General features: G+C 44.9%; 2 protein-coding genes across 15 annotated transcripts in view; one reads left to right on the top strand and one right to left on the bottom strand.

Annotated features, from left to right (window-relative positions):
- The window catches only part of LOC126561808 (regulator of MON1-CCZ1 complex), a 250519-nt gene that overhangs the window by 179486 nt on the left and 57082 nt on the right, over positions 1–13951 (bottom strand). The window lies entirely within an intron of this gene.
- Positions 1–13951, top strand: part of LOC126561334 (potassium channel subfamily T member 2) — a 130158-nt gene that overhangs the window by 104127 nt on the left and 12080 nt on the right. For 13 of the 14 annotated variants that reach the window (XM_050217415.1, XM_050217418.1, XM_050217409.1 and 10 more), the window contains 13 exons: positions 2108–2306; positions 2616–2690; positions 3065–3148; positions 4411–4505; positions 5758–5941; positions 6609–6872; positions 7275–7453; positions 7549–7689; positions 8438–8587; positions 8676–8875; positions 9834–10064; positions 12048–12323; positions 12419–12572. In XM_050217415.1, coding sequence (XP_050073372.1) covers positions 2108–2306; positions 2616–2690; positions 3065–3148; positions 4411–4505; positions 5758–5941; positions 6609–6872; positions 7275–7453; positions 7549–7689; positions 8438–8587; positions 8676–8875; positions 9834–10064; positions 12048–12323; positions 12419–12572 — 2232 coding nt within the window. The remainder of the gene's footprint in view (positions 1–2107; positions 2307–2615; positions 2691–3064; positions 3149–4410; positions 4506–5757; positions 5942–6608; positions 6873–7274; positions 7454–7548; positions 7690–8437; positions 8588–8675; positions 8876–9833; positions 10065–12047; positions 12324–12418; positions 12573–13951) is intronic. The other variant, XM_050217420.1, reaches the window with a different exon arrangement.

Genomic DNA, 13951 nt, shown 5'->3' with positions numbered 1-13951 from the left:
GTAAGTAGCGCTAGGAGCCCCTCTAAAAATCGATATCGAATCGTGCATTCATCAATGTCGCTCACACCCCACCACCCAGAGCCCAGCACGTTTCAGGTACGGTCAATCAAAAAGGTGCGTGTGGCGAGTGGCGTGCGGAATGTACCGTGGTAGAGCGCCCGTCGCCTTCCAAATGACCTGAAACGGCCACCCATCAACATACACAAAACCACTTAATCCATTAATTTAAACTTTCATGTTCCGTGTCGATGGCGGTGTTAATAATCGTCAACGGTTGTGGGCAATGGCAGCGATATCGGAATGTTGGCAGTGTGTTCGCATTTGTGTGGTAGCCAGCACGGTAGGTGGATCGGGCGGACCTTGTTTTCTTTTTTCAATGCCTCTCGGTCCTGTCCTTCAGCCCACACCATACCCACACCAAACACGTCCTAGTTAACCTAATTATGAAACGAACCATGGCTGACAATAAGCTCCTGCAGGATGAGGATTTATTCGGATCCTCATACTCACCAGCTATCCTCACAGCGGCCACGTCCGCAAAATGGGAAAAAAGGTGCTACATTTTCATCAACTTCACCAACACTTCCACTCTCCACATGAGAGTGTTGGTGAGTGGTTGGCACCAGCTGCGTGCTTATTGTGGTTTTATTTAACTCGTTCTGAAGTTCCATTCTGTAAGGACACTTCGCCATATTACTAAAAACATTGTACGACGAATCGAGTTAACATTGCTAAGCTCAAGTGTTAAGCGTTTACATATCTTTTCCTAGCTTGAAAAAATATTCCGAATATAGTTTGTACACGCGAGAACTTCCGAATCAACAACATAAATGTTTCCATTGCCCTGTCTTGATAAAAAAAATACCAAAATTCAATAGGCCGCCCAATACCGAGCCGAACCCGAAACATGCGAACCCACAACTCCATCAGGAACATCGGACAGGTCGTTGTCAATCATAAAACAGGTCGCCCGTACCCACGAGAGAAAGAAACAAAGATCGGCAAAGTGGTAACAAAGAAAATGGAAACTTTTTCCCGTCTGACTTCACTTCAACCGAATGGAGTCGGTTTTGCCATCGGCTTCAACGGAATGTTGGCCTTTTTTCCCGCTTGAAAAAAACGCAGGAAAAATTTAATATTTAATGGCATTTTCAGATGAATGTGAGCGCGTGAAGGAAAGCGATATCAACTAGAATCGATGGTGCGGTGTTCACCGACGCCCTGTTCAGCCTCGACAGTTCGGGGTAGAATATTAATTTTTCAACCAACTCGTTCAAAGAACGTAAATGGACCCCGTCTATCCGACCGGATTCGGGAAACAATCGAACAACGGCACACCTGGCTGGGAACAGGGAAAGGTGTCGGTAACTGGAAGCGTTCCCGAGGATCTATTCTAGAGTTAACCTTGAACCACACAACGCCACACCGCAGTGCTTTTGGGTTGGTCTGAAATTTGGCTCCTCCGAAGGTCAACCCGTGACGACCTCTGCGAAATGAAAGAACATTCTTGGCTTACACTTTTCCCGAGAATGGTTCATTGCGATAAAGTCATCCACTTTTAAAGTCATTTTTGGCACTGCTCCAGCTATACCCAGCAGAAAACGCATTAAAATGTCCCCGTCGGATAGACGACACATCTTAATCGCGTACAACAAAGCAGCAGGATCGTGCCCGACGTAGAAGACGAAGAAAGAAGCCCGAATCCAAACGGAAACAAATTCAATTAATGTGTACATGAATATTCCATGAACTTTGAAACTGGAAACCGAAAGCGGCGACCCAAACGCATTTCTCGCTTCACCTAGAAGCGCAGCGTTTTAACAGCCACCATACGTGCGACCCAGCGCCATAAAAGCAAATCACACTCCCAAGGGAACAGCCGAAAATGATATCAGCATGGAATGAATATTCCAACAACCTTTACAACGTACGACAACATTTACGATGGATCACACCTTTTTCTTCTTTGCTAGTAGCGACCATATCCACTTAGAATCTTATTGCGACATGGGTTCGATTCTTCTTTGCTCACGTTTCATCAATATCTACTCGAAAATGATCAAAACTGTCCAAAACCTGTATCTATTTCTCACACTTTCGTTTCTAGCTACGGTTGCAAGGTGGGCAACAAGACGGAATTCCTGTGGTCGGCAACGCGAACCGAGGAAGCGTTCCAAGAAGATCCCATCATCAATTGGGACGCGATCCTGTGGGTAAACCGACCAACCGAGCTGTGGGCTGTACAGTTGGTGCTGGCGCTAATTTCGCTCACAGAAGCGCTCCTGATGGCGTACCTCGGATATAAGGTAAGGTTGGCCGCTGGCCATAGGACGCTGGCTGGAATCTGGTAACCATAATGAGGAGACACGTTGCGTAACGGGTCTAGGTCAGTCTGGATTGTGATTCTTAATTATTCTAAATTTTAGTCAGTTATTTCTATTCTTAATTATTGATGTTCCATTTGATCCTGTCGTGCTTGAAGAATGGAATACAACATTCGAAATGAAACACACGATGTCTGCCCGTGTTAAAAAAATAGAGAAATCCTCGTAATACTTCATGTTTGATTTAGTTCGCACGCATCACTAACCACGAACTCTTGTCTTTCGTTGCAGGGCAACATCTGGCAGCAAATTTTATCGTTTCATTTTATACTGGAGCTCGTTACAACGATACCATTTGCAGTAACGGTAAGACAAATGACTCTGTCGTTTCTCACACGACGCGCGGTGGAACAGGGGCCTACGAAAGAAGACCGACTGAAGGACTTCGTCCACTGGTCGGCCCAGTTTCCTCTTCCTGTCCAAAAGCATCCACCCACTTGCAAGCATATCTACTTGTCTCCGACAACATAAAAGGACGTCGACAGTTTGCCCAATTGCCGTGCCGTGTGTCGACTTCCACCACGAGGACATCAGCGCCTAGCGCACTGATTCAATTGTGAATTAAGAATTAATGAAGTGTGTTTTCTCTGACTTTTTTCTCTCCTTTTATCGTTTTTTTTTCTTCTTCCGTTTCTATCACCAAACCCTGCGGCTCCCATGTGTCTCTCACCGTGCCACAGATTTTATGGCCCCCATTCAGGAACTTATTCATTCCAGTGTTTCTGAACTGCTGGCTCGCTAAGCGATCGCTCGAGAACATGTTTGTAAGTATTTGACTTGGGAACGTTTTCATCACCATTTCCTCCATCCCCCTCTTCCTCTCCAGCTTCGCTGTTTGATCTTCCTTTCTCTTGGGGCGAATCATTTATCCCCATCGACCAAAAGGGCAGTCATATCGTCCCTAGATCCCACGCTCCAAAATGCGACTCCCCACCATGAAGATGCGATAATATCACGAACGCTGCTCCAAAACCTTTTATACTCATTGTCTTTCCTGTTCGCTCCCCTTACGTTCTCTTTCTCCCCCCCAATTCATCCACCAATTGCATAGGGATGTGAGTATGATAAAGGGACCTGACGCGCTACGCCAGCAACGTTTTGATTATGGTTCATTCATTTTTATTTTATTATCATATCAATTTTTTACGACCAGCTCATTCGACGATCCTCCTTCGAGGAGCCCTGGTCTTTGGGTTTTTGAAGGGTGCCTTATTCCTACAACAACAACAACAACAAACTTGCAAAGCGATTGCTGTGGCCAGCGAACACGCTCGGGGCCAAAACTAACACAGAATGACGTCTGGCGTGGCGTTAAGCGTCGTTGGCTTTAGGGCTAACTCCTCCCACTCTGGAGCTCTGACGTCGTGGAGGGGAAATAATCGTACACAAAGCATTCTACTGCAGTCAACGCAGTAAACGCAATCACTACCTTCATTTTGGCGAAGGGTTTTTTTCGGGCTGGCGTACTGTCCGCATCTGCCCACCCACCCATCTGCACACCAAAAAAAAAGGGGTTGGTTGATAATAATAATGAGCCAAGTTAGTTCGGGTGCAATTTTGCAATTCGTTGCCTAATCAAACCACACACGGGCAAAGTTCGAAGTGAGAGCTTTATTTATGATCCCACCAGTGCGCCAAGCACCCATCAAAGTAGTGCCCTTTGGATAGCTTCCCGCGTGGGTCGTTATATTGCTTTCAGCAGTTGTGCGTTTAATCACAATTCATGCTGACATCGACAGAAAAGGGCAATCAGATGTATTTGACTGCGAGCTCATAGCTTTCTTCGCGCCTTGGTATCGTTGTGGTTGTAGTAGCTGTGAAGACCTCATAAAACCCTTTTCTAGCCCGACAAGGGAGTAATGGTGGCTTCTAAACAGCAATGATCCTTAATCTCTTTCCTGATACTGGCAAAAAGCATCTTATATGACATTGGGGATAGTTTTTGGGATTCACTCCAGGATCAATCAGTCAGGATCTGATTGTCATCACTAATAACTACCCTTTCCCTTATCCTCTTTCCACGCAGAATGATCTCCATCGGGCAATGCAAAAGTCACAATCAGCGCTATCACAACAGCTGACGATACTGTCGGCGACTCTACTCTGCCTAGTGTTCACAAGGTAAGTCTTTGTACAGTCCGTGTCCCTTTTAACTAGGTTAACATTTCCTGACAGTCCCTGACCTCCTAGAATACCCTTCCCTTTATCCCCATCATGGTCTTCCCCTCTTCGTAACACACACTGTTGCACACTCGGAAACCGACCACCTGATGATGATGATGATGGCTTCTCACCGACAAAAACCCAAACACCGCTATCGCATGTAAAAAACGTTGATGTCTTCACTATTAAACCATCCCGTTTCCCCGCATCATTTTCGCCCCTTCCTGTTACCGAACCTTCCTCGGGTGGAAGCACGCGAAGAAAATCAATAATTAATGTGCGACAGAATCGGTTCCTAACATAACCTCCAACCGAACCTTTTAAATCTTTTACCCCGGCCGACCACACCTTTCGATTCCCTTCCCGGGGTCAAGAATGCAAAGCGAAACCGAACTAGAGGTTTTTCCGATTTCGTTTCCATTTCCATTTCCCGCTCTTTTTACCACACTCCGGAACTCTCTTTCGCTCTCTCTCTCTCCCCCTATCTTCAGTTAGTTACTTTATTTAAATTTCCACTATTTATGCTAATGGCTGATCGGGTCGGGCAAAGAGGAACATCCTGGGCTAGTGGAGGCATACTGGTGCACACAACAAGCACGCAGAAGGAGACGAGATTGTTGTTCGTCGTACTCGTGCCGAAACCGAAGGGTAGTGGAATGGAGTGGAATGAATAATAATACGACGAGGTTCCAGCAGGTTCTCGCGCTTTGGAATCGGTTGGCTTTCCTTTTCTTTCTCTCTCAACTGTGTTTTTTTTTTTTGCCGTTTTGCACTGTCACTAACTGTACGGTTGGATAGAGGGTATCATAAATATATAAAGCTACTTAATGTGTACGCCGCTTTTCCGTTCAGCCGTCGTCGACGTCGTTCTCGTTAGTATTCACGCTTCACGGTTCGCCCGAGACTACGCGGGCCTTTCCGGGACACGGGGATGGATGTCTTAGCGCATCGTGCGCTTCACTTCAATGTCTCTGGTGTAATAATTTAATTTAAACAATCCATTTCCATCCTATGAACGCGTCTTCCTTGCAGTCTTTTTTCCGTTTCGTACCGTTGACAATAGTGCAAGAACTTCCGATGCTTTAGAAAATGTCGGACACTTCCCGTAGTTCTAGATTTGTAGCCATCCTTTTAATAAAACGTGAACTTTCTGACAAGCTTTTTACCCCGTTCGGTTCGTCTGATTTGCCTTCCTTTCATTCCCGCACAGCGTCTGCGGGATACAGCACTTTCAACGGGCCGGCCATCGACATCTGAATCTGTTCCAGAGCACCTACTACGTGGTGGTAACGTTCTCGACCGTTGGCTACGGTGACTTTGTGCCTGACATCTGGCCCTCCCAGCTTTTCATGGTCATCATGATCTGTGTGGCGTTGATCGTGCTTCCAACGCAAGTAAGTAAAGACACGCTAGGCAGCCAAAGCGCCTACATTTATGCTATTTTTTACACATTTACCAGTATTTTTTTATAAAAATTATTAAACTTATTTCATCAACCGTGTCTAAAAATCGGCTTTATGATTTCTTCCTTAATTTTCCTATTTTAATGAGCTTTTTTTCGGTGGATCGTTTGCTGCATTCCGCTTGTACAATGCGTCACAATTGCAATGTGCGTTTCACATGCAGGAAAATCACTTCAACGGAAGCCATTGTCCATTAAAGTAATAATTTTTCACACTGTCACTTCAGTGTGCTGCCCGAACCGGCAAACCCCGCTCAAACGACACGAAATGTGCTATGACAGTCTAAAAGCTTTCACTGCGGAAAAGCAGCAAGGAGAAGTAATGAAAATCAATAAGCTTACATGTAGTGTTTTCACGCTCTTGCCTGCACTTTCCATTTGTTGACACACGCTGCGTGGTGTCAGCTGTTCACCAGCAAATGTCGCTACTGCGGATCGAATGACAGTTCCAACCGTTTTCGGCTTGCTGCTGGCAGTGGCAGTGATTATTATTCCGGCAAATCAAATGAAACTTAATTAGATGATTTTCTGTACCATCTCTTCACGGTGCTAATGCGTTTCTGTGCTCCCGTTTCTTTTTTCTTCGTTTGCCCATACAGTTTGAACAGCTGGCGTTCACGTGGATGGAGCGTCAGAAGCTGGGAGGCAGCTACTCCTCACACCGGGCACAAAGTGAGAAGCACGTCGTCGTCTGCTCGACCACGCTGCACGCCGACACCATCATGGACTTCCTGAACGAGTTCTACGCCCATCCGCTGCTGCAGGACTACTACGTCGTGCTGCTCAGCCCGATGGAGCTCGACACCACCATGCGAATGATCCTGCAGGTGCCGATCTGGGCCCAGCGCGTCATCTACATCCAGGTACACCACGGTCGTGATTGTCCCGTTCGTCTGGCGCGAAACGTGACTCCTCATCTAATTAAATGCGATCGAGCGGATGCACGGGAGGTGCACGTTACTCCATTACGATAATGCTCCATCGAATGGTCTCCCGGGACTCGTTGAAGGAATCGGTGCTCGATTTGCGCGTGTTTCTATTAATTTTTCCTTTCCCAACCCTCCGTCGGCACTCATGAGTTGTACTCATTTTTCTTGCCTTTATTGCACTCTCCACGAGCCAAAAGGACATACGCATCCTTCTTTCTATTTCCAGTTGGCAGACTTTTATATGGTCCAATTAGTTTATAGCAACCCCTTCTTCCTGTAATCCTACTTGTCCCATTTCATGTTCTCAAGCATGTTTTTCCTGGCTCCTCTCTTCAGGGCTCCTGTCTTAAAGATGGCGATCTGGCGCGGGCCCGCATGGCCGAGGCGGAGGCGTGTTTCATTCTGGCTGCCCGCAGCTACGCCGACAAGACGGCCGCGGACGAACACGCCATACTGCGCTCCTGGGCCGTGAAAGATTTCGCACCAAATATCCCGCAGTATGTACAAATTTTCCGGTAAGTACCCCCCGTTCCTCCAATGTTGATGGGTGTTGAAATACGAAATATGTTCAGTGTCGCTTGACTTTTGTGTCCTCTCTTCCGTTTCGCAGACCGGAGAACAAGCTGCATGTGAAGTTTGCCGAGCACGTCGTCTGCGAGGATGAGTTCAAATATGCACTGCTCGCTAACAACTGTACATGCCCCGGGGCGAGCACGCTCGTCACGCTGTTGCTACATACGTCACGCGGACAGTAAGTATGGCATAACTGGTCGCAGCCTCCGAGAGGGATAACAAAAGAGTGGAGAGCACGAAATTCTACCGAGAATTCTTCAAAGGCTAAATCTCCCGGCAGAATCTTTTTTATCTAAATCCTGAATAACCGTTGCAGTTTGAACAGCAACCAACAAAATCTCGCTGGGGTTAGCTAGTTCGTAGTCGTAAACAAGCAGTTTTCGGTATGCGGATTGCATACGGCCAGGCAATAAAGGTGCATATCATTGGTACTATACCGTCTGACTATTGTAGTAGTCTTTTTTATACAATGTCCTGGGAATCGGGGCCATCTTTCATCCTATTCGAAACACATACTACCTATGATGATCCTTGCAAACCTTGCGATTATTATCTTTATGAAGTTTCACGTAATTCAAACTTCTGAAGCGAAATGAGAGCTCCCACCGTATGGATAACATATTTCTCAGATCTGACATACGTAACTTTGTCTGATTATTTTGCCCTCTAACGACAACGTAAACCGTATCATCTCTTGTAATTCCACCGCAGGGAACACAATAAAAACGGCTCAATCTCAATGCTCTGCCCGATGCTGGCGTAGTACGCTATGCAAGCAATTGAATAGCAGTGCATTACGTACATTAATTGTGTGTCATGCGACGTAAATCCCTGCTCGTATGAGTACGCGCCAACAACTCGCAAGAACTTCCTGCTTCAGAAGAAATGCTCATCGTCTGCGTCACTTTCTTCTTCTTCCACTTCAGGGAGGGCCAGCAATCGGCGGAAGAGTGGCACCGGTTGTACGGCAAGTGCTCTGGCAACGAGATTTATCATATCGTGCTCGGGGACAGCCGGTTTTTCGGCGAATACGAAGGGAAAAGTTTCACCTACGCCAGCTTTCATTCGCATCGCAAGTGAGTAACCGAGGGAACGCACAGCCAAGAATGGCATGCTGATGATCCTCCGTCCATCCGTCTATCCGTGTATCGCTTCCATCGACAGATACGGAGTGGCCTTAGTCGGAGTGCGACCCGCGGAGCTGCCCGAGTTCTACGAGGACACGATACTGCTCAATCCCGGGCCGCGTCACATCATGAAGAAGGATGACACTTGCTACTACATGAGCATCACCAAGGAAGAGAACTCGGCCTTTGTGGTGAACCAGAACCAAAACCAAAGTCCCGATCAGCCTCCGAAAGAAGGTAAGTGATGTTGTAGGGAATGACTCCTTAGAGGCATTTTCCTCTACTCTCTCTTTCTGTCTCTCTCTCTCTCTATCAATATCTCTGCCTGTCCCCTTTATCTCTCTCTCTGTCTGTCTGTCGCTCCCGTGTTTCCTCCCGTATGGCTTTAAATGGAACTCATACTACTCAATTTGTTTGCCTTTTCGTTGTGAGCGATGATTTTTATTTTTATGTTGTATTATGTTCGTTCTCACTCCTGTTGTTGAATACCGTAATGTCATGTGCGCTTATCTTCCGGTTATCATCTACACGATCCCTGCTAACGTCTGAGTGCTCCACAACAGGCGATCAAGCATCCAACTTCACCCCGAGTGGGAATTTTATTTTCGGAAATTTTAATTTCCCTTTCGTTTAGTTTTGATTTTCTTCCTGCGTGTGTATTTGTGTGCGTGTGACTTGCTCCCGCTTGTCTCTCTAGCTTTGAGTGTTGAGTGCTCCCAATCAGAAACCCCTTCCTCGATGAACTTGACGATGTTTAATGCATATTCCCCAGTACCATCCCCATCTTCCTCAGTTCCCATTCCCCATCCATTGCTCGTTAATGTCCCAAGACGATATGTTCATTTGCAGGAGTACTCGACGAGTCAAACAACTTCCCAAGTCACGACGCACTTGATTCTCCCTTCTCGGGTTATGTTTTCTCGTATGGCTTCTGTTATTGGTTTTTGGTTTGCAAGAAGGTAAACATGGGAACTATCTCGAGCGTTCATGGAAATCTCCGCACCTGTGACGAACCCTTTGCGCATTTCGTACTTTCCCTCTTTCGATCCTTTCCTAAATCTAAAAAAAATAAGGAAAACAACAAAATTTCCACACCAAGCTCTAAGCAAGCTCAACTTTCCAAACATCAATCCTACTGGAATGGAATCCTCTTTCTTAATGTGTCACTCTTCCTCTGATTGTCTTGACCTACCAGTAACCGCGAACAACAACAACAACAACAACAACAGTAACAACAACAACCACAACATCAACAACAACACCATCGGTGCCGGGGGTGGCTCCGTGCCGCCCATGGCCCCAGTGCCTTCGGTCTGTGTGCGTGTGCCGCATAGTCCCAGTCTCAATTCGGCCAACTCCGACAGTCCCGGCTCACCGCGGGCCACTAGCAAGCTGGACGGTCACGACTTTACGACACTGGCCGTGCGTGAGTGTTCCCTTCCCCGAGAGATCCAAAACTGTGTTTAAGTAATCCCGGTCCTCGAAAACCTTTTGCTGGAACCTTTGCCTGCAGCCCTTGCCTCATAACAAACAAACGCCTATACGCTGTACCTAGCTCCCGATCAACACCCAACCAACTATCAAGAAATGTGAATGCCTTCTTGACTAAACTTCCCGTTTTCTTTACATATATGCTACCCCAGTTGCGTTGGCTTCTTCTCTCTTCTTATCTCTCCTCTACGTAGCTTTTGAATTGAATCTTCTCTAGATCTTCCTCTCTTGCTCGCTATCTCGCTAGATATATGCGTATGTTTTGATTAACTTCTCTCTATAGTCTATTCTACTATCTCTCTACTATCTGCATGTGGATAAGCGAATCTAATCCTTACTTAATGTTTTTCGATATCCGAGGAACACCATTGAACATTCTTCCTCGTGTTGTCGCTATGAATTTTATTTGTGTGTGTGTGTATCTCTCTCTCTCTCTCTCTCTCTCTCTCTCTCTCTCTCTCTCTCTGATTGTAATTATAAATCTATCAATTCTGTATTATTCTATATGAGTACTAAAACGAATACTAATGCTCATAAAAACAAAATAAATTAAATGAAGATGCGAATGAGGACTATGTAATGCGAATTGCATACTTTAAGGAGATTCAGCCCATTCATTCAAACTGTATTATCTTCAAAACGTTGTCTTTTTATTATAATTTAATGGACAATACTTCTGATAGAAATCGTTACTTTTAGTATAGATTTTACTTCAACATTGCATATAAATTGCTTCATTACATCTTTATATCAAAAATATATATTATAAGGCCCGCTGCTAACGTTAATCTCTCCCCATCATACTAATATATTCATTTACCCCTGCACAACTTGCACTGGTTCAACATCTCTTTTAACTCCATCACAACCAACCCAGGCCTTCCAATTGACGGATGTGAATAATTAAACTAATATTTATCGACCCTCGTTTTTCTAGCGTTGCATTTATTTATGTATGTCACCAGGCGTTCAATCATTACCGACTGATTGGTGCTCGATTATTGATGTTTAAACATTAAAATCATTTCTCACCATCACCTTTACCATTTGTCTTTCCAATCAGCACATGCACTGCACTACGGCAACACTGCACCCGTTAATTACACACCAACCACCCCTTATGCATTTGAACGTAATAAAAAAAAGAAGTTATCTTGCATGTGTATTCGTTACGTTCCATTCTCATTCGTACGCAATGCTGCATCCCAAGTTTATCATTGATTGCGCACTTTTCCAGCGCTGCTTGTCATGTTGGATTATTTCTTTATTTTCACTTGGCGCTTTTTATTCCGGTAAACAATTCAATTTCCATTCAATGGCTTATCGCTACCGGATAAATTTAAAAGCAGCGCAGAGTGCCATTCTCGCTTTCATCAGAAGAGATTTTGTATATTTTTTCGTCGTTGTTAATTTCAATCAACAATCAATTATTTCCAGCAGTAACATAATACCGAGCACAGAACAAAAAAGGATGTATTTTAGCATAAAAAATTTGACGCGTTCGACGAATTGCTGATTATCTGGTTCAATAAACACAATCAATCAAATGCAGTTGAGGTATTGTTGGAAGTTGACCCGAAGTTCATTTATTTATTCATTTCAAGACGAATCAAGCACTTCATTTGCAGTTTTGTTAATTGTTGTTTGCAGCCATCCTTTGACGTAATGAAGCTCACTATCCAATTTCTAGTTTGGCAGCATAACACACACACACAACAAAAAAGTGGTAGTAAAATATGTTATTGAATATTCTTACTCTCTCACAGTTACTGGAATTAAATCATCAACTCCATCCATGTATCCATCCATCCACCCATCTACAAATCCAAATTTTCTCCTACAACTCATATGCATTCATAAATTTATCAAACCAGCGATAAGAGTGTTCCGCGACCTTCTGCCCCAACTATCGTTGCAGCAACGACCTACACGGAAAGTGTCACCACTGGTGGAAGCAATCCGGCAGCCGGCACTACAGCCCTCACCAATGCCATCACTATATCGGACTCCAAGTCCAACCTCAAGGAAAGTGCGGCAGCACCCTTCGCGGGGACCACGCATACCACAACAACAACGACCACGACGACACAATCAACGTTAGGACCTCCGACCATCTCATCCGCGAACCATCTCGAGATTCCTACCGGCAACAATCCAAATCTACTCAGTCCCGACATCCTCAACCAACGGAGAGGTAAGCATGGTCCAACGTCCCGGTTATGCCCGGCTTCCGGCTTTTATCATTGTAATTTAACCCTTCGCCTCGTATCGCTCCCCAACGCCCTCCAGGCAGCCGGAGACCTTCGATTCTACCCGTGCCGGACATGTTCACGTCGTCATCGTTTAGCATCTCCGGCGAGGACGGTATCGATGGGGAAGACAACGAAAGTGACGACGAGATCGACGATGACGTGCCCTGGCGGTCACCGTCGGAAAAGATTGCGTAAGTACTGTGAACCCTTTCCGCCATGTAACGCCTCTAGCTTGTGACGCGAGAGTCACCGAATGTGGGAACGGTAGCTTAAACTGTGCGAAAAGGATAGAACTAACATTTGTCCATCTGTGACATTTTCCAACTACTTCACCATAACACAATAAGCTACCCTATTGCGTCCAAAATGACCGGTTTATATTGGCGGAAAGATTTTATCGGCACGAAGCGGAACTAAACCCTTGGGAGAGTCGACGCCATACGCTTCCATTCGGATGCGATGCGAAACGTCCAGCAAAAGGAGACGAACATCCATCTGTCAGATGCAGTTCCGACCGAATGCGGTATACACTTGGGGGAGATGGATACTGGGCCTGCATAAGCTGGGTATGCGAGGCAACCCGTTGCTTATAATGAGTGGTCAGTGCTATCTCTCTGCTCCCACAAAACTATAAATAACACAGTTTGCCGGTTCGCCAGATCATCCCGTCTACCAAATGGACGCAGTGCACGAGCTCGGTTACTATTCAGTTCTACTCAGTTCGAACAAATTACGAGCGTTTCTGAGCTTTAACGTTGTGCATCGTTGGCTCTGCACGTTTATTTAAGAATTTTACTCCATCGGACAGTTCTTATCCACTTCAGTCTAGCGCTTCCCGAGGGAGGGATTTTTAGAAAATCGATAGTATAGTATTTTCAACTCCAACTAATGGGAATTGGAAGCGTAAATAGAACTTATTGATAGATAGACACCAACGTGTGTTTTAATCGTTCACTTTGCTTCACTCTTAGCCGTTAATGTCTGACAGTTGATTCTTGTTTCAGACACAGCTAGATCAACAGGGTTCTACTCATTCCACACCTTTTCTAATTTTTTTCCAACATTTTTTTAAATTTAGTCACACTTTAACTTATCATATTATATTCCATTGAAAATTCGTTATATCGCTTTATCCTGTACAACTGGCATACTTTCCTATACTTTTATTTCTTTACTTTTAATTGGAAATCTCGACAGACCGTTTCAAAATTATATTACAACAAATATTCAGTAAGTAACTGTTCAGAAATTAAACCATAATTCGAATTTTCTATTCCTCTTTCTTTATTGCTCTGTACGATAGAACATATCAGTAAAGTTTATGGATAAAATTCATAGAAAATTTATACAACTTTTACTTTCAAAACTGGTATTTTTCTTTTTAAATACATAAAAGCTTTACCACAAATGCCTACCCTCCTTCAAAAACATTTTCCCTAGAGCGAGCATGATCCTCCTCTGTGTGGAACTACCGATACTTGCGTTACACATAAGCATTTGTCGTGCAGATTGCATACATTTAGGCGGTTTCTTAATGGCTGAACGCCTAAAATAATGCACCTTGCACTAC

Source organism: Anopheles maculipalpis, chromosome 3RL, assembly GCF_943734695.1.
Source record: "Anopheles maculipalpis chromosome 3RL, idAnoMacuDA_375_x, whole genome shotgun sequence".
In the NCBI taxonomy this organism is placed as follows: domain Eukaryota; kingdom Metazoa; phylum Arthropoda; class Insecta; order Diptera; family Culicidae; genus Anopheles; species Anopheles maculipalpis.
This window is presented reverse-complemented; position numbering and strand designations above follow the sequence as displayed.